The 22,035-nt window shown below is 34.4% G+C and overlaps 2 protein-coding genes across 2 annotated transcripts in view; one reads left to right on the top strand and one right to left on the bottom strand.

Annotated features, from left to right (window-relative positions):
* The window catches only part of LOC127865239 (E3 ubiquitin-protein ligase RNF185-like), a 422,044-nt gene that overhangs the window by 313,340 nt on the left and 86,669 nt on the right, over window positions 1-22,035 (bottom strand). The window lies entirely within an intron of this gene.
* On the top strand, window positions 4,383-14,658 carry LOC127865220 (solute carrier family 35 member E3-like). Its single transcript, XM_052405226.1, has 6 exons — window positions 4,383-4,769; window positions 7,422-7,532; window positions 8,901-9,056; window positions 11,154-11,236; window positions 12,254-12,366; window positions 13,341-14,658. Exons 1-6 carry the CDS (start codon window positions 4,383-4,385, stop codon window positions 13,415-13,417), a joined length of 927 nt encoding a protein of 308 aa, XP_052261186.1. The 3' UTR covers window positions 13,418-14,658.

Raw genomic sequence — 22,035 nt, 5'->3', positions numbered from 1 at the left:
TCTATTTGTCGATGATGATACATTGTTCCGTAAACCATTCCTAATTGGCCTCGTTCATCTTCTTCTTTACCTCCTTATTCGCTTTCTGGTAATTTTCACTAGAATACAGGCTTGTGTACTTCTCATATCTCAGCTTTCTTCTTTTGTTGCATAGGTCCAAGATCTTTTGCTTTAGAAGCTTTAAAATACGAGGACATGTAATATATATGTAATATAATATGCGTATATTCTTCCACAAAGAAAACAATTGTTGAATAATGTTATCATCTGGTCATTATGTGTGAACTTCATCAATGTGGCATTCTCACGCGAACAGTTTTTCCCTGTGTATTTAAATAAAGATATCGGCGAAATATTGTGTGTTTTGTATTTTACTTAAAACGCCTGTTCTTGATGTGTATGCATGCTGAATACGCTTGAATCAAAATAATTTATTATGCTCCTTTTTGTTATGTTTCGATCCTTATCTTTAATTGACGTTTTGAAACATAACTTAATTTCAAATGCCTTCTTCTAAATAAATGGATGTGGTATGAAGGGCCTCTGCAAAGTTAATTCTTAAGGTGTTTTTTTTTTGCTAATTGAAGTTTACCGATAATGAATTGGTCGTGCGGTTTTTAAAACGAAATCGTATTTTTAGGATATCATTGTTGTTGGTAACCGCATGTGTTGTGAAACAAAATGTGTTCAGCACGCCTGGAAAGAAGAACAATCGATACAATTGTGAAGATTGTAAGAAATAGGTTGCAACAAAGCCTTTGCATGTTGTGTTGGTGAGCATTGGTATTATAGCACTTGTCAACATGATCCTGTGGAAGATTATACGTGTTTAGTCAAAATCGACAACATTATCCAGTGGTATTGTAAGAGTTTCAGGGGAGCCTAACAAACACTGTTTAAATTTCTTACACCGGCGTTGAAAAGGCAAGGTCAATTGGAAGAGCTGCCCAGAAACCTAATGCAGGTATGAAATAATTTGTTCATAAGAAGAACAGCCAATCGTCGTGACAAAAAATGTAGTTAAAGATGTTTCAGAAATCGCACATGGAATTCCAAAGTCACTAAGCGAAAATGTCAGTGAAGTTTTACTTGGTAAACAGGGGAGGAGCAAAGGGCCAACAATAAGATTTTCTTAAAAATGAAATGAGGTAACTCTTAAGAGAGAAACGTGCTTATTAAGAGAAGTGCTACACACTTAGTAAGAACATTTCAACCCAAGTTACCGTACAAAAAACCTGATGCAGTGGAGGCCAAAGCAGATGAAGAAGGGCATGAAGTACTTAATTACTTCTTAATTACTTATTTGAAATTTAAAAAAAGAGATAATAGATAACATCGAGTTGCTGGAGCATGGATAACATAATTTAACTAATTATAATTATTGATTATCTCCCTGATAAAGTAACATAAAGTTATCACAAGTTACTTCCCATCGATAATGTGAAAAGTGTTTACAGATTTGTTACGTCAATTGTTTTTAACTTCACTATTATTCTTTCAGTCAAAATACGTTGGAGTTTGATATGATCTATGATACGTGTCTTTAGTTTGGTGATGTAAAGTTAAAACGTAAACGACTGATTAATACGATCTAAGACTACTTCGGTGAAGTACGGCTGTTTAAAAGTCGCTTGATATTGCCCACATGTTGCTGTTTAAACAAGTATGCACCAAACCTGATCAAACTAGTCAGCGCTCAATACGATGATGATTGGGACATTGCTTTGAACGTTGTTCCAAATATAAAGTATCTGAAATGAATAATGTATTTATTGATAGGGATATATGGTGATTGGCCGCTGCTTATGCACACCAAACTACGCGAGATACGGTCTCTATTTTCCAAATTGAGAAAATGTCTGAATGTGTAGATAAACGTTTCTTAAATGATGAACATGTCAAGAGACATGTGCCGGTAGTATGGAATGCCATATGTTGCGACATGTTCAAAGAAACAACTTTTTAGATATTGCCATGGTAAAAGGGGATTATAGGTTCATTACTTTAACTTGAAACTCTCAAGATTTGGAGTTTACTTCTGCATGTTTGCAGCAGGTTGGAAGAAAGTTCTGAAAGAAAGGAGCAGCACATATTTAGCGGACGCTGATAAACAACACATAGAAGAAAGCGGGCAAGGATTAGTACACATACTAAGCATATAGCAAGTATTCGGAGAAAGTTGAAATAATATTTTGATCCGTTGTATCCAATCAAACATCCATCCAGTTAGTCTCGTGATAATTTTGATTGCAGAAATAAAACCAATGTCTGCTTATGGTAATCAAGCAAAGAAATTGGTAAAAACCCAAATCGAAGAATTTGAAAAGCATACTATACTATCCATATGAAATAATTTAATCGGACACTTGTTATATACCCTAGATTCGCGGATTTTGTTTATGTCACGTTACCGGGAATGATATTTGTTTGTGCGCATGCGCGATCGTGGGAAAATATTAATGAATGTTTACTCAATTGGAACGTTTAAAGCTTTTTGAAAAATAATGCGTTTAAGACAGGTAAAATTTATGAAGTAAAATAGATTAGCCTAAAAACCACATTTTCTCAACATCAATTATATCCGATAATTGAATTTAATATATTTTGTGTGAAAATAAAATATCATGATTTTTAGTTGTCGTCTATTGTTGTAGTACGACTTCCATATATGGCACTGTTACGCTCGTATCACGAATGAGGCCAAAAAAGTTTTATTGTGCGTTTGTTAGAACTTGAAAATTAAGCAGATTTTTCTTTGTCTACTTTGTTTTTAAGACCATCCCTAAGCCTTGTCTGAAGAAGTATAGACTTTATTCGCCCACTGTCTTGATAAATGCTTACACACCTGCTAATGTAGAGAATGTGTTCGTCCTTAAAGCTTCCAAAATATACAGAGAAATGGCAGACCATGTCTGCATCGGACCCATTTGACTTACTGCAGCCCTGTCAGAGTGGTAAAGAAACGGGAGAAATGTTATAAGGCAATTAACAATGTACATATGCAAATATTTAATTGTTATTACTTGTTGGACTTTTGTAATAGTTTGCATAAGCACCAGAAACCAGCGTTTCCTGTTTACAATAAGTTAATTTGGCCTAATTGCTCAAACTTTCTATGAATTGTTGTATGACGTCATACCCGCAAAGCAAGGGTAGCAAAACAAATTGGCTGACGCTTTACACTGAAAGAAACAAAGAATATATTTAAGACTCATAAAAACAGAGTGTTGATTTTATATTGGAACACATCAGCGAGGGATGTGTTTATTTTAAAGGGTTAGTGTTTGTTATTGCTGTTATTTATATGTTACGATTTAAATATTGACATAAAATGTTAAGGTCGCGAATTTACTGTAATCGAGGATATGACCCAATCTCCACGCAGAGTTGTCGTTCCTTGCTATCACATACACCTCTGCGAAAGGCTCAGCATGCCATATTGCCCAGAAACTGGGCAAAACCGAACAAATGCATTCAAAGTAAATTTGATTTGGATTTTTTAGGATAAGAGGCGTAAAATAATGAAATAGGGATTTTAAATTTACGATACATCGTGCGAGTTTTAATGCCACTCTTTGGAACTATTTGATTGCCCATTTACGCAGATGGAATCATTCCACGCACTTCACAAATGTAAACAATTGAACATATTTTTTATTAAATGGCATTAGGTATTGCTTCGACTTATGTATGTATGTAGGTTTGTTAACATCAAAACACCATATCAATTTTAAAATTATGAATTAAGACTGATATAAGATATTATGGTATGAGATGGTTTTCTTTAGTGCAGTGAATGTAATGTAACCGTCGTTTAGTATAATGTAACATCAATGATGAACACTTGGAATGATCATGACATGAATGAGACGCTTTCATAAAAATAGTCCGTTCTGAGCCCATCACAGAGGTGAATGTAATGTAACCGTCGTGCAAGAGATTGGATATGATCTTGGTTTAAAGAGCAGCCATCTTGATTGTTGCAGCCATTTTGACGTCTTCTTAATAATTATTTTAAACATTACACAAGTTGGCGCTTCTTTGTTCATATTGTAAATGTATAACACGAATAAATGTTCTTTATAATTCAGTACTTTATAAGTAAAATAATAATAATGTTTCACTAAAAAAGACTGAAAATAGAAGCCACATTGGAATTTCTTTAACCGCTAAGCATACCAGCACAACATTATTTGGATTCTTCATCAGAAAAATGTCCCCTTACAAAAACACTTACACATTTACTAGACATCTCTAGTGAAAATGTGCCATTCTCCTGCCAGACTCGTGTTGAAAATGTTGTAAACATATATTGGTTTATCGTCAATTTCACAACGATTGAACTATTCGAATGGTTGGGTTACACATCACTGGAAAATACGATGACGGCGCCTAGTCAGAAATGTGTGACCGTTTGGCTTTTACTGAATATGTGCTGTTCTATCTCTATAGTTTTAATAAACAAATGGATTTACACAAACTGTGGATTTCCGAACATAACTCTTACATGCATTCATTTTATTATAACATCAATTGGACTGTTTATTTGCAGACTAATGCAAATGTTCGAACCGAAAAGTTTACCAATTACGGGAATGATACCTCTTGCAATGACTTTCTGTGGATTCGTTGTGTTTACAAATTTGTCGCTGGAAACAAACACTGTTGGGACATATCAGCTGATAAAAACAATGACAACACCATGCATAATGTTGATACAGACACAGTACTACGAAAAAATGTTTTCACTTCAAGTGAAATTGACTTTGGTATGTAACAAAATATTGAATTTGGGCATACTTTAGTTTCTTCAATCTTAATTTTGTGTTTTATTACACTCGTAATTTAGAATGCATCATATGAGTATACTTAAATTCAATTAAGAATCAAGAAATTAAAAATACTCAAAATTCACAAACTGAATGTTTCATGACGCAAATTTTTCCTGTTCAGTGATTTTCGCGCGTTTTTTCCCAGTTTGCGGTACCAGTACTTTTCTCAAATGGGATAAACAAATTGATGTGATACTCTTGGCATTTTAAGTACACTAGAAAGTTTTTAAAGCAAGAGTACAGACTAAAACTTTTGCCACATTTCTCCTGCACTCAATTTCTCAAATATGAATTAACCAGAAGAAGCAGGGCCAACATCTTATAGTGATTTCTCCACTCAATTTATAATTGACACATGGTATTAACACATACACAATTGCCTTAACAAAATCAGAAATTCACGAATAAATGTGTCTGCGAAAATATCATTAAAGAAAAAAGCGAAATGTCATGATTTTGCAGAATACATTCTTTATTAAAAACAATAAGTTCATGTTGAGTACCAGGTATTCATATAATGAATCAGAAACAAATATTTTATATAAGTATTTAACATGATTTAAAAGCAATTATGATGTCTTTTACATTCAAAGTGAATGACTATAACTACATAGGGAGACTTTGTACCATACAATTATTAAATATACCGCAATAATCAACATTGATTGTGGACAAAGATTTTAATTAAAATTGTATGATTTCATTTTATTCAGAAAACATTTCATTCAACAATATGCAAACATTCAAATCTCCACCAGATCTAAACAGTTTAATTAAAATGCCTAAAACAACAATCTTAATATACATGACGAAATATCAAGTTCTCCTGTAGCCAGAGGGCCTGTAAATATTGACATTAAAGGCACAAGTCAGATCAGGGATGATGAAGAGTATAGTAATGGAGTCAGTCAGTCTAAAATAAAATGAAAACATAAATCATAGTTAATATGTGATAAGTCTACGATGCCCTAAGATTTTACAGGATGTTTGGGCATGATTTTTTTTTCCTTCTTACAGCTGAAATAGTTAACAACAAATTTTGAACTTATAAATAATTTAAAAAATCACAAACATTGCCAAATGCACAAAGTCAAACCATAAAAAGTCACAATTTATCGTTATTATAACGCTGTTTATGGCTAAGCACACGGTATTCGTGCATTATGATTAAACAATATTATGTTGGCACTAGAAATCTGAATCAGTAACCGAAATGCGTGTTATCTGGAAAAGTAACTTCATTAAGTGAAAAACATCTGCTTTATTTTAAATTATTTACAGATATTTCAGTCAACAATTTAAGATTTTAGTAGAAATATTTGTAGCCATCGCCTATTTTTTCTACTGGTCACGTAAACATATATTCTGTTCTAAATTTGATAAGAAATGCAAGAGAGAGTATATTCACACAATATGGATAAAGGGATGATATTAAGGGTACGATAAGGCTATCAGGTCTTATCCAGATACGTTATAGCAGATGCGATAGTTTCCAACTCAATGGTTAAATAAAGTAATTCGTTGTATTTTAAATGGAGTGAACACATTTCTCATAAATCGGAAATTATATACATGTCTATGTGCATCAAGCAAAGTATTTAAATAAATTAACGAACAATCACTTCCCCAGGAGGCACATATAAATTGTATGTGACATCAACTGAAAGTATGTTACATTATTTATATTTGGTTATAAACACAGTTCAGAAAATACTGATAATACACTCAATAACGACGATGTTACCCGTAATGGTTACGAGCGAACGCGAGATTGGATTCGGGCAGCTCATGAGAACTAAGTCGTGCTTCCGACGCTGCCCGAAGTCAATCTCAGGTTTAATCATAAATACAATATTCGGATATCGCACCGGGAAATTTACAGTGAATTTATTGTGACACAAAAAAAAATGAAAACAAGGGTTTTGTATCTACTCAAATAATTGCTACCATACCACATCTAGCGTTGAAATTCAGGCTATTGCTATAAGGAACACTGATTTATTATGAATTTATTTTATTTTACGCCATTTTTGCGACATATTCGTTGATTTTGGGTATTTCTGTGTTTTTAATTGAAACCTGTAAGAGGGAAAAGGCATTTTCATCACCTTAGGTGGTTCTTAAATCACACCTATGACTATTAGTGAAGGCTTAAAGAGAATTTGGTTTAATAACTATATTTGCAAAAACAAATTCACCTCTAAATAATAAAATGTTTCAAAGATTATTTCATCCACTGCAGGTGATTACTATTTACCAGATAAAATTAAACAACACATCGGTATGAAATAACAAAATGTGAACGGTACTTAATAGATATGTTATGAAGTGCCCATACCTGATTATAACCCACTTCTTCGACAAAAAAATTTTTCCTTTGAGGAAGTATTCTGATGAGGTTAACGATTTTATTTTGAATATATCTGGTCTGTTTAAGAGTAGTGTGCGATACAAGACATATGCCCGACACACTCCTCTGCACTGAAACCCAAATTGCTTAAAGAGATATGTTTACATAATTCTCCAAGAATAAGTCTATAATTAAAAAAGAATGACATCATTTAATGTTTCAGTTTCTTTTGTTTTCAGATACCTATTGCAGTGGGTGTCTTCCTTCATTCCATGTTCGACGTGAAGTTTAATCTCATGGGCATACTATTTGCCACTATTGGTGTCCTGGTAACGTCTTTGTATCAAGTGGTATGGTCAACTAAAATGTCATCATTCTAGTATTCGTCATGCTATTAAAAGTACATTATTTTCATTTTGTTTCAGGTTTTAAACTTTTGATTATTTAAGCTCCATTCCCAGATTCTTTCAATAAAAAATATAACTGTAGAAATTATTCAGAATTAATATCTTATTTTAATGTCTTAAGCAACTGCATGTCAATTTTTCGAGTAAAACAATTGTGAAGTAACTTTTTTTGTTCTTTTCACACTATAGCTGCCAATGCCTCCAGAGTACTAAGTTTGAATCATGTGTCCTTTAAGTATGTTGTTATCCCTTAGCATCAAGCACTTTTGAATATAACTATTATAAAAAGTAGTTCTTACAAACATAAACCAGTGTCCATGAAAACAACAATATTTACTAAGAAGAGAACGGGTTCCCTTTAACAATATATATTACAATATATGGAAGACACGGTCTTTAAAGTGTAGTACCATGTATAAATGTCAAATATTTCAATGATATGTCTCTTTAATGTGTATTTGTTGTTTTTATATTGACTGTGGCTTCGATTACGAAAATGAAACACGGTGTTGCATTGGTATCAAAGGTATGAGATTTTGCAGCTTCAATAGCTTAGTTTAAGTATATAAATAAAGTGTCTTTCAAAGCTAATGAGTGTATCTCTGCACCTCTTTCTAACTAATTTCTTAGACTCACAAACGATGGGATTTCCCTAATGAAGCTGAAATTTCCAGATATTTTTTTACTGAAAGATATTCAATTGTGGTGTGGTCTAGTGTGGTTGTGAGAAAGCACAGTGCCTGGATGAAACCCCACCTGTGCGGTATGGTGATCACCTACCAAACTCACATGCGTCTAGGTATTGGTATTGACATCGGGTCGCCTGCGTAAGTATGCGTATGCCAACCACTTTGCTTACCATACAAACATCAACCTTGTGAATTTGCTGCGCCCTGCGGTGACAGTGCAGCGACCTGTATCACTCAACAGTGTTTATAATATAAATACGCCGATGCCGAGGAAACAGTTCAGTAAATTATTGAAGTTATTTTATCTTAACCTAGCGGAATACCCCATGGAGAGGCCAGACCTTGTATAAACGTTTTCGCCAGGAATATCTGATCTGACCAAGGAGTCTTCCACCGTGTTTTTGTCTACTTATCTTTATTTGGTATCGTTTGACTCAGCTGGCATACCACTACTAAGTGATACTCACCTGATAAAGGTCTGCTGCACCGTGAGCACAGCGGAGAGCCATTTGCAAAGGTATACCCCAATTGAGAGTATTGGTTTACTCCAGATTGGGAGTTAAATTAATAAAGATAAAACTTTTTCTTAAATTACAGGCTTGCCTTTCTTGTATTATTTCAGTGGGTTGCGGAAAAGCAAGTGGAATTTCAGGTTAACTCGATACAGCTACTTTACTACCAGGCCCCACTGTCAGCGCTCATGCTTAATGTAGTGCTACTGTTCACAGAGCCATTCAACCCTAACGAAGTGTTCAACCACTGGGAAATGGAAACTCTGGTAAGAATCTAAATCTTCTTGACCAATACGGTTTAGCCACGGAATGTGTATGCACTTGTTATGTTACGTTTTAAAAAGTATGTATCCAGTGAAGAAACAGTTTGCAAAAAGTGACACAATTAGCATCTACATAGAAATGATTATTACCTGATGCCTTATATAAATGATAATTTATTATGTTTTGCTATTTCCACGTCGAAAAAGTAATGTTGCAATGTTTTAACCTGTTACCGGTGAATATTTCTATTTTCTAACTGTTGACCGGTCAGTAGTTTGAACTAACCAATTTGATCATCGGCGTCGGGCAACCGTTCCAAAGCCATCCCTGATACCTTGTGAAAACAGTTTTGACTATTTACCAAGCATCCATGAAATAACTGTATACTGATATATATCGGAAAAGAAGCTTTGGACAGAAAATGTTATTTTCGTTCTGCTTAATATTTAATCAATAAGATATACTTGTGCATGTAATGTTTAATCTTAATAAATTAAAGCGTATATTTACTGATTGCTATTCGGTTTCATTTTCACAAAATAGCATTAATAACATTTTGGCAAGAAATCTTCTTCGAAAAATCATGTCTGCTCTTTTTGAACGGTTAATGCATTGTAAGTCAACACTTGTTGAATGGGCGATTGCATGTTGAAAAATCAGGGTTAGATCAATTATTTCCTTAGAAATGCTTTTCTCAATTAAATGTATGTGTTTTTTTCACGTGTGTGCTTTTTGAATACTCTTGTCTTATTATGTAAGGTAAATTGAACTCGTTTCCAGTATATTTCATGTCGTTACACATTTGATTAAGATTCAGAAAAATAATACGTATGATTTTGTGTCATGATATCAACAAATATGCTAGTGATAAAAAAATTGCTTTGAATTGTACATGTCTCTTGAAATTCTATTAAAATCTGCAAAATTTACGGGAAAAAAGTCCGTAAGCTTCAAATACTCTCTTGACCTTCGCCTATAATTAAGCAAGGCAAATATAAAACTTGGACAAAATTCAGCCACCTGCGAGATTGGTTCAGTCACCTGAACGAGTGGTAAAGTTATTTTTACGAGTGGTTCAGTAACCATGATGATTGGTTCATTCACCTGGACGAGTGGTATAGTCACCTGGCCGAGTGGTTCAGTAACATATGTGATTGGTTCAGTCACTAAACGAGTGGTTTATTCAACTGGACGAGTGGTAGAGTCACCTGGACGAGAGGTTCAGCCACCTGGACGCGTGGTTCAGTCACCTGGGATAATGGTTCAGTCAACTGGACAAGTGGTTAAGTCACCTGAACGAGTCGTTCAGTAACCTTGATAAGTGGTTCAGTCACCTGGATAAGTGGTTCAGTCACCTTAGCGAGTTGTTCACAGTCACCTGGACGAGTGATTCAGTCATCTCGGCGAGTAGTTCAGTCAACGGAACGAATATTCATTCAACTTTGCGATTGGTTCATTCACCTGGACGAGTGGTTTAGTGACCTGAGCGAGTGATTCAGTCGCCTGGGCGAATACGTCTGTAACTTGGACGAGTGGTTCAGTGACCTGTGCGAGGGTTTAAGTAACCTGCACGAATGGTTCAGTCACCTGGACGAGTGGTTCAGTCATCTTGGCGAGTGGTTTAGTGACCTAGGCGAGTAGTTCATTCACCAAGACGAGTAATTCAAACACTTGGGCAAGTGGTTCAGTCACCTGGACGAGTGGTTCAGTCACCTGGACGAGTAGTTCAGTCACGTGGGTGAGTAATTCAATGACCTGGGCGAGCGGTTCAGTAACCTGGGCGAGTAGTACATTCACCTTGACGAGTTATTCAGACACCTAGACGAGTGGATCAGTCACCTTTACGAGTGGTTCAGTCACAAGTAAGATGGTTCAGTCACCTGGTAGAGTGGTGAAGTAAACTGGACGAGAAGTGCAGTCACCTGGAGTGGTTCAGTCAGCCGGACGAGTGGTTCAGTCAAGCGGACGAGTGGTTCAGTCAGCTGGACGAGTGTTTTAGTCACTTAGGCGAGTGGTACGAATTTGTTGGAACATTTAATGTGGAGCTCTGTGATCCGATTTGAAGAACATGTTTACCCATTATACGGTTTACATTTCAGGGTATGGTACTGTTGTCCGGTGTCGTAGCGTTCTCCGTGAACCTCTCCATCTTCTGGATCATTGGTAATACTTCCCCAGTCACGTATCCTTCATGTCATGCGTGACATAGAATTATCCTTATATCATGCGGGAACACAATGGCTAGTGAGCGTCTCATAATCCTACCAAATGACCATTGCCACGTCAAATAACTGCACTTCGAAAGGGAGGGTGAGGGTCATAAAGACGTTATTAATTTATTTTTTTGGGCCATGGATGTCTGTCCTTAAATAAAAAAATAGTCCAACAAATTACTCATACCTACCAAAACAGGAAAAAATCTGTCATATGAAAACACAACTGCCATCAAGCATGTAATAAATGATTCATTTGACTTTAAACAAATAAATTATTAAATAAATTTTATACAAACACAAATTGTAGGATGTATACTTATAAAAATGGCTAAATTAGCTATGGAAAATGTAAGACGGGTTGTATGACTTTGCTCATCACAATCGGCCACAAATAAGATAAGTTTGTAACATGTTCCGAAAAGTGAAAAATTACAGTTCAAGTTATGTAAAACTTCTGTGTTTCACTGTGAAATTACATCATTGTTTCGACTTCAAATAAATATTCCCGCTTTCAAGTGAAACCCTGTTACAAAATAAAAAAAACTGTGAAAAAGCAGGAAATAATGAAATGGCTAGTCTCATAAGATTAACTTCTTTTTATTTACTAATGATTATATATCATGAACGTATACAATGATTTGATCACTAGTGCAATAACATAGATAATTTTCTGGAATCAACAAATTACCTCTATTAATTGGAACGTAATGAATAAAACAAAAAAAATACATGCCTTAGACTGCTGGTGTGTGTGTGTGTGTGTGTGTGTGTGTGTGTGTGTGTGTGTGTGTGTGCGTGCGTGCGTGCGTGCGTGCGTGCGTGCGTGCGTGCGTGCGTGCGTGCGTGCGAGCGTGCGTGCGTGCGTGCGTGCGTGCGTGCGTGCGTGCGTGCGTGCGTGCGTGCGTGCGTGCGTGTGTGTGTGTGTAAGACGTATGCTTTAAATAGAGCTATAGGAATAAAATAAAGCTTAACAGTTGTATTAGATATAACATGGCCGGACACCTGAAGATCGTCCTGACTCTTCTTGGGGGATGTTTGCTGTTCCACGATAGCCTTAACTTGCTCCAGATCATCAGCATGTTGACAACCATGTCTGGTAGGTGCTTGCAAGTATATGCATTTAAAGAGTCATCTTAACAGATCCATCGATTAAACTCAACCTGGGTATTTTGGGTGAAAAATCGAACGTGCTTATTATATTATTAAATTATGTATATTTCGGGGACTTGTTAACACTTTTTAGTTGTTTTTTTAACAACACCATGTATTTAAACGTTTTTACTAATAAAAAATACAGACTACTATTTCGATTAATCTAAAGTAATTGCAATATCAAGAAAACAGTGAAATACCTTTTTCCGGGATTTAAACGTTGATCCTATGAGAGCAAAATTTGAGCACGTTTAGTGAGCCATTATTATCATAAGAGTTGAACATATTTTTTTTTAACTTCCAAAGCACAAATGGCAAAGAATTACTAGCTTTGATGTTTTAAATACAGTCGTCGCCATGTATCCACACATTTAATACAAATCTATAATTTTCTTAGTCTCTTGCTTTTTTGTGTTCAGACATGTTTAATTTACATTATTCTGATTATAATTTTAAACTTCCCACAAACTTACCTACCGGTCTTTCCGTTGTTTTTGAAGCAATCATTTTCCACATTTCGTTGTCAAATCATACAAAATACATGTTTGTTTTACTAATCAAAAAAGTTGAATACTTTGGCTGAATGTGTAAATAATAAATTATACGCATGTTAGTGGTTAGTTTCCACTGTGTGTAAACATTTACAAATGTAACTAAAATATGATAGGATTAATAACTTAATGACGTCAAATTAATTGTGGCCTTTCACTAATTTTTAATCAGAGGTCATTGACGAACTGTTTCTTTTTATACTGTATTATTTGGGAACCAGGAGAGACATAAACAAGACGAAATGTCGATTATTTTGAATGTTACTTTTTATTGTTATAAATAGTGAATAGCCAACTTGATTTCTCTATGAAACACATAAAACAATAATGTTACCCTCCCTTAACATATAAATTTGTCTTTTTGCAGGAGTCATAGCATACACACATTTTAAGATGCAGGAAAACAAGGTGCCCGTGTCACACACAGGGACTACTACCACATAAATGGGATTATGAGTTATTAATCAACCATGTTTTACAGTGTGTGACATATTGATACGTACACATTTTTCATTCTGCACATTTCTTTGAATAAAATGTTTGAGATAAAGGCAATTGATATCTACAACAAACGGCTACGTAATATATGAAACAAATGACTGCGTAATATCTACAACAAAGGACGTGTTTAACCCATTGTTTGTTAGTAAAATTGAACATTTAAATGAGACAATCAAGGGGAAAAAAGAAATGATAAAAAGTGCTTTTATTATTGAATAACATTGTATTAACATTATTTTCTAGGTTAACAAACGGTAAACGGTGTGACTTAATAAAGATGTTTGTTACTGTTTGAAAATTATGCGATGTACTGTTTAATGTTTATATTGACAATAGGTTTAAACGTAAAACATATTAAATTAAGAATATTATTGATGTATTGATTAAAATTATAGGACAGGACATGCAAGATCATTCACAATTTAGACAAAAGTGTCTTTTTTATTTTGAATAGCAAATGTTTAACAACTGTGTGTTATAAACACATTATTATATGTGTACTTTATTGTTTATTATTGTTATTATTGTTAGCTCTAGAATCATCGCATTTTAAGCTCAGTACTGTTCAAACATGAAAATTAGTCCCATTCCACATATATATATGGTAGGATTGGATTTAAGGATTTTATGTGTCCAGACGCATATTGGCGGGGGATATCAATTCAACGAATTTGCTTGTTAAACTTGCTTTTTCAAATTTCTTCAAAGACGATTAATAAATGGTATAATGTGAAGCACATGTTAAGTTTATTTAAAGTTTGTCAATAATTCTTGCAAGCACAAATCAAAGCTCAAAAACTGAATCAAAATGTCAAAATGCAAAAGTCAATTGTGGTATATAGTAGATATATCTGTAATTTTATCAAAATGTTCACTTAAAATATATTTCTAAATTGATGTCGTAAGCTAACAGCTCAGTGGTTCTGAAACAAAAATGACATCTGTTTAATTTGTTAGGTTAAAAAAAATGATTTGTATATATAGTAGCATTATTTATTGTGCTTTTTGATTAGCTTTTCTATGTGCATTTTTGATGTATGCTTTCTTTGGGGTCATTTGTTTTGATGCAATTCAAATGTGCCATGTGTATGTTGTTTTAAATTGTTTACGGGTGCATAAGGGGATATACAATTAAAATTTGTCGTTGGTTTAGGGTTTTTGAATTATTTTAGTTGAATGGGGAAAACATGACATTTAATTTTCCGCAATAATTTGAATTGTCAGAAATGTAATACGAAAATTGAAACGTCGTTCGGCATTGTTATCTTGTTGACTTAAGGTGAAGCATGAACCATTCTCGAATTTTGTATTAATGTGTTACTGTTGCATGTTTAGTTTTATTATGTGTCTGAAAGAGGGAGCATAAAGTCGCAACTTGTCAGTCCGAGTTCTAATTTTGATGTAACTGAGTTTGCATAGCCGGATAATTATATATATGCATGTATGTATGTATGTATGCATTCAAATTTACATTGTAATACGTGCACGTTTTAAATAACTGGATCGTCAGCACGGGTTAAGGCGGGTACAGCCACACTGAAAAGGACAATGAACAAATACTGAAACGGAAACATTTCATCGACATCCCGTTGTATTGGTTATTTTCTATCTGTGTACTCTGTATTGGACATTTTAAGTTATGACGCTCCACTGATTACTGCCATAGTGCATAGTACAACCCAATTTCATAACAAATCCAATTATTTTGTGATTTAAAGGGGCCTTTTCACAGATTTTGGCTTTTTTTTAACTTATTCATTAAATGCTTTATATTGATAAATGTAAACATTGGATCGTAAAAGCTCCAGTAAAAAATCAAGAAAAAAAATAAAAAAGGAAAAGGAAAAAAGGAGCAGGTTCCGAACCAGTGACCCCTGGAGTCCTGCCAGAGTCCTGAAGTAAAAACGCTTTAGCCTACTGAGCTATTCCGCCGAGTACACTTTCTTGACGTATTTTATACCTTATATAAGCAATCTTCGTAGTTTCACAAAATTTAACGACAAAAACAGAACTCTCCAAATTATTCAATCGTTTCGCGTTGCAACGCTTTATAATTTTTAGGTTTTAAAATCGTCAAAAGATGCATATAATGGCTATATTAGAGCATGGTTAATGTTCAGTATTAGTGTTTCCTCACAAATATCATAACTAAAACGAAAACTTACGAATCTGAAACAACTTTTTTCAATTTTGTCAATTTACCAAAGCGTGAAAAGATCCCTTTAAATTTGTGGTTTGTACACAGTCTCGATTCAAACATGGATGCAATTATATTGACTTACCAAACGCAACAATTCTTGCATTTTGGTGTGTTTGTTTTTTACATGGTCAGATCACAGATCTTTATGTCGTCCGTACACCCACACCATGACTCTGTTAAATAAACAAGGCAATTAAAATAACATTCCATTTTAACCTTTATATTCTGTGTGAAACATCTATTAAGTTTATAATGTGTCGATTAGAAACAAATAATTAAAATATAAACAAGAACAACAAGCACTGTACTAACAGAAGCAGAAAAAAAACATGAATGAATATTAGATATTCTTGGGACATAATGTTCCACGATATGAATACTCAAATGATTGACAATAAATGTGCTCTTTTTTTCAATCAATTTAAAATGACTTTAAAACATGTCTTATTTATAACGTTCGGTATGAATTAAGCATGAGTTTGTAAACGGATACTTTACTCATCAAGCCCGCCAAGACAAGCTACTGTAACATACATGTTTAACAACCTAAAACCACACCGCATCATCGACATACGTGGACATACTTCAAAACAAACTTGCCATGGGCAACAATATTTTGATACGAAACCATACACATGTATGCTACTTACGCCGACTTTTTTTGTAACATCAAATAAGATTTAATAGAATATATGTGTGTATATAAGATTTATCATATATTCATATTAAACAGTAGTATTCTTACAAAACCATACATACAACATGCGCTATATATAGTAAAGTGAATATGTACATTCTATATGATGAAGAATACCCTTAACAAGATTTCTAATATGAGAGCAGAAATTTAATTAGTTACTTAATCAAGCAATTATGCATCAATAAATGCACATGCGTACAGAAGACACAAAGAAAACCATGAAAAGAAAATTTGAAAGATAAAACTTTTGAGATAAAAACATATGAATTTTCTTAAGAATGTAGAATCACTGAGAAGAAACGCTCTGTTTAAACAAAATTAAGTGAATGTTAAAACTCCCTTATTTATTGGAAAAAAAATCAACATCATGGTTAACAACATTAAATTAGCTTATCTAGAATTGTAAAATATGTTTAGTATGTGTACTATGTCTCTCTTATTTCGATGCAAACTTGGCATGGCATCAAGCATTTCAAAAAATCGGATCATTGACGAAGTAAGCAATAATGCTTTTTCGAACAAAGAAATACATATGTAAATACATGTATGTTCTTTAAGATCATTTTCACTATTTCGACCGCGTAACAAATGTATTCTGTTAATCTGTCTCCATACTGTATTTACGATTAAATATGTATACTTAAATCTTAGTGTACAAACTCGAGACCCTAACTGTTGTAGAAATCAAATAGTCTAAAAGATCGGATCACACACGTGTTGAGTTATTCCAAGCTAATAACGCATTTCTTGTTTTCTCGAAGATTACTAATAAGCATGACAACGTTTCATATGCGTATTTAATAATAATTAACGTATCCATATACCCTAATATATGGTGATTGCAATTGCAATTTTCCAGCTTTAAGACATAAAATGGTTAGCGAGACGCATAAATCTTCTTTGTTGGGGTTCGGCACTGGTCGTTGATAATTCATTTTTAAAGGCGTGATTACATTTTTGAGATTTGCACTTAGTACACCTTCCAAAACAACAATAAAACAGCACAAAACAAACAACCAGAGACGAAACTCAGCGTTGCTACAATTAACAAACGACAAAATAAATTAACACATGATTGTAGTCAGGGCGCGGAGGAGGACAAAAACATGGAAATAGTCCAGGGGGGCAGAATAGGGAAAACACATGAAAGCAGTCCAGGTTCTGGAGGAGGACAAAAACGTGAAAGTAGTCCAGCGGCGGGAGAGGACAAAACATGAAAGAAGTCAAGGGTGCAAAGGAGGAAAAACACATGACAGTAGTCCATCAAACGGAGAAGATGGCATACACATTATAGTAGCATTGGGCGTAGGAGGAAAAACACAGTAATTGAAGGGAGCGGAGCAAGACCAACATATGAAAATAGTCCGTGCGCAGTGAATGACAAACACCAAAAAGTAGTCCAGGGGCGGAGGTTTCCGGCATTGCACCTTAGTCGGATGTTAACATATGCGTGTGTTAGGATCGAAATGATCACCGCTTCATTAAACATAAATATAAGGGATGGGACCAAATATTCGAATATTCGATTATTCGAAAATCGGCAGAATATTCGAATCCAAAATTCATATTCGAATATTCTATTTTTATGCAAAGACACTTCCAAAAAAATACATGTACAAAGTCGCAGTTTTGGTTTCCATTATAAGTCATTGCTTTGATAACAGCTGCCATCAATGAACGAGGTGATAACTGGCAAACGGAAGGGTATTAGGAGATTTTCACTCAATTCAGAGTTATGCAATATGTACACATTATTTTCTGAAAATCAGTCCAATATGAAAGTCAATCATGTGAAACATTAACGTTTATTGATGAACATTTAAAAATCTGTGTTTTTACAGGTTTTTTAACCTCAGCGGTCAATTGTATAAACAGTGGTTAATATTAGCTGTTGTTACTTGATTAGCGCAGTTATTTACATGGATATGTTACCACCATATACTAGTAGTTGCATTTGTATAAACGATGGTTACTCCGTTGTAACCTAACCATTGAACTTTGTTAACTTACCACTGTAAAATTACCAACAACGCAATCCTGAAAATGACATCAGTTTCGCGCAATTTGTCAGACGAACATTGTCCAATATAGCCTTTGACTCTGTCACAAAAGAAATAAGCGAACAACGGGCTTAAACCTTTAGTGACCGAGAGGTGGACGTTTTCAAGAACTTATTGAAAGAAAATCTTCATGAAATCAAAGTAAATAAAAGCGGTCACTCGTTACCTAATAAGTAATGGACACCATGCTCGTTGTAATCAGAAACTTGGTACAAGACATTATATAAACCCCATTAACACTCAAAATCAACGAATATTACGTAAACTATTTCATAACATAAAGTTAACCCATAAAAAATCAGTTTTCCTTAAACCAATAGCCAAATTTCGAACGCTAGATGTGGTCTGGTAACATAGATTTAACAAGATACTATATTACCAGACCACATCTAGCGTTGAAGCTTTGGCTATTATAAGTAACACTGATTTTTTTAATGGGTACACTTTATTTTACGAAATAATTTACGAAATATTCGTTGATTTTGAGTGCTAATTGGGCTTTAAAAGGATCTGTCTGGTTATGATGTTTACGCATTAAAACGCAAAACTCATTAATTTATCGTGATGATATAACTATTTTGGTAAATTTACATTAGCGACACGGATTCAATTCACATGGACCGAATTATGGTGCAACGTAGCAATAAAACGAAACGAACACATAAAGTTTAATATATGTTGTCACAAGATTTATTATCGAATCCCGGGTAAATACAGTTTCATGCAATTGCAGTGCACGTTTTGCAGCAATGAAACGAAACTTAAACATGCTTTTTACATAATTTCACGAAATTTATTATCGAGCAGTAAGTTTTAAGCAATAAAAGTGTGCGTTTTGCAACACTGCGTTTTGCAAGATAGATTCTATATTTGAAATATGAAAAGAGTAAAATACACAAAATAATTCTTTGGAGCGAAAACACTTGCATTGAACATCAAATTAACTGCAGTTTGTATTTAAGAAGCTGATATGTATTTAATATTCATTCCATTGAGCATTAAATATTTCGGACTTGGGGAATGAAAACTACATTCGTTTCAAGTTACCGATTAAATATACATACCATCACTAAAATTATGTTGCAAATAAGTTTTATTTAATTTAATTCTCGCATAGTTGATAAGTCTTCTTCTTTTTTTATTCATTTAGCTTACCATACCTTATATAGCTTGAAGCGATGTTTTGTGAACTTATAGAAGGTTTAAACGAATATCGGCACAAATTCTCTTATATCGGGACGACAGGACAATCACCCAAATCGCGGTCCCGTCGAGATCTGGCATATATGTTTTAATTCCGCTATCCATATATCAAATCAATGATCATCTAATCAGAATTTAATTTCTCAAATTAATACCAATTAAATCGTCGTGGTTTTTAATTCCAGAAAAAATAGCGAAACCAAAAGCATACATATGATCGATGGAAAGTAATCCAAATCAATTAGAAGTATTGTAATAAATTAGAATTACGGTAATGTGTTTTCCTGAAATATCTTATATCTTATGAAACTAAACAGTATTGATTTAAAAAGAAGAGCATAATAATCAATGATCTTAAACAAATATATATTACTCTATCCAACTTTTCAGAGCTGCACATAATATACGATTTATAGTGGCATTTGTTGCAATCAGGAATAGTAATTTGCTCCGGACGATCATAGGTTCGGACATTTTAATATTAGAGTTAAAATCGAATATTCGAATATATTCGAATAATGACAAACGAATATTCGAATATCATTTCCAGTATTCGTTCCCGTCCCTAATAAATATAAAGTACCGGTATCCGCAACAGTTACGTAAATACACCCACATTTGGCCTTTTCACTAAATTATGGCATCCGTTTCGAAAAAGTTTACCAACGAGAATGCTCTATTTCTTTATGTCACAATGTTTAACCTATAAAATAAATGTGTCCAGTAGTTCATGTAAAACTATCACCATTAGATTATTTTCAGTTTAAAATTGAGTCAATAATTTGTTTTTTATTAGCGGGAATCTTGAACTTTGAACATGGAGACGAGTAATTTAAACAGCACACCCAGCTTCCAAAATAATTGGAAAAAATATAGGAACAGACATCGGATACTATAATTGGGGGCCGATCATGTTCCACTCTTACAATTCAACAGCACACTAAGTGTAAAAGGAGAGAATATAAGCCCCACCCCCATTTGTGGAAGAATATATCTAATATGAAGCGATTTCATTGTTCTAAAATGCATTCTTTGTGTTATTATTTCGATGGACCTTCATTTGAGAAATAATCATAAATCCAACTTTGATGTGCACTGAATACATAAGGTCTTTGACAAGGCATTTCAAGTTTTATATCGAAAACTGTTGTTTTCTGGTAATATCTTGATGTCGATGAAAATGTAACACATGTACATAAAATTGATGTTTAGGCGGCGTGGACGTCCATGGCGGAAGGAACGCGGTTCTTGAGGTGTCTGTGGGAATCTCCATCCTTCGCGATGAATCGATGTGACGCGTTCGGAATACACAGCTCGAAACGCGGCACACAATAACATCATAGTACGTAATTCGCGGACAGAAGCTTTAACCTGTAAATGAAGGACAATACCTTGGTATTACAATCTCCGACAACACGTCTTAAAACCGCATGTAGCAGCAATGCATCCGGAAGGCAAGCAACAGTCTAGTCTTTTTAGGTCACAATCTGCCCATTACTCACATACATACGTAGTTACATACACCACCTACGTGCGATGAATATTTTAGAACGATATAAATGTCCCTCACACTCAGATATGAATTGACCAGCAAGAATCCTTTCAGGGACGCGCTGCTCGCCATGTGAAGGGGGCTACAGAAATAAGAGCAGCAGCTCATATATGATAGCTGACATCGGATGGTAGCCCATTTTAAGAGAGACGACAATTAAACTGCTAAGCTCACTATGATGTACCGAATCACAAACTACCTGTTTGATATGAACTCTGACCACTACCTCAAACATGCAATATCATACACAAGCGGCAGTAGTATCAGATACGTCAATTCTTTCTGCAGAAAACATTTCGTCAGACACTCCTTCTTCCCGTTAGCAACTGTGGAATCAACTATCCAATCACCTTGAGACGGCTCCTAATCATGAAGAGTTCAAGGAAGGGATATGGCACCCACATAGGCCATTAATGACTTTTAAAAATAGTTTTTCAATTGTTAAACTGAACCACATCACGACTCTAAACCCGTTTTCTTGTACGACAATGCCCCAGAGATTGACATTGTACCATATATGAAGAAGAAGAAGAATAGAAAAAGAAACGGAAGAAAACGAAATAGAAGAAGAAGTAGAATCAGTAGTAGTAGTAGTAGTAGTAGTAGTAGTAGTAGTAGTAGTAGTAGTAGTAGTAGTAGTAGTAGTAGTAGTAGTAGTAGTAGTAGTAGTTGTAGTAGTAGTAATAGTAGTAGTAGCAGTAGTAGTAGTAGTAGCAGTAGTAGTAGTAGTAGTAGTAGTAGTAGTAGTAGTAGTAGTAGTAGCAGTAGTAGTAGTAGTAGTAGTAGTAGTAGTAGCAGTAGTAGTAGTAGTAGTAGTAGTAGTAGTAGTAGTGGTAGTAGTAGTAG

This window comes from Dreissena polymorpha, chromosome 1 (assembly GCF_020536995.1).
Source record: "Dreissena polymorpha isolate Duluth1 chromosome 1, UMN_Dpol_1.0, whole genome shotgun sequence".
Taxonomy (NCBI): Eukaryota; Metazoa; Mollusca; class Bivalvia; order Myida; family Dreissenidae; genus Dreissena; species Dreissena polymorpha.
Note: the sequence above shows the minus strand (reverse complement) of the source record. Positions and strands in the feature narration are given on the sequence as shown.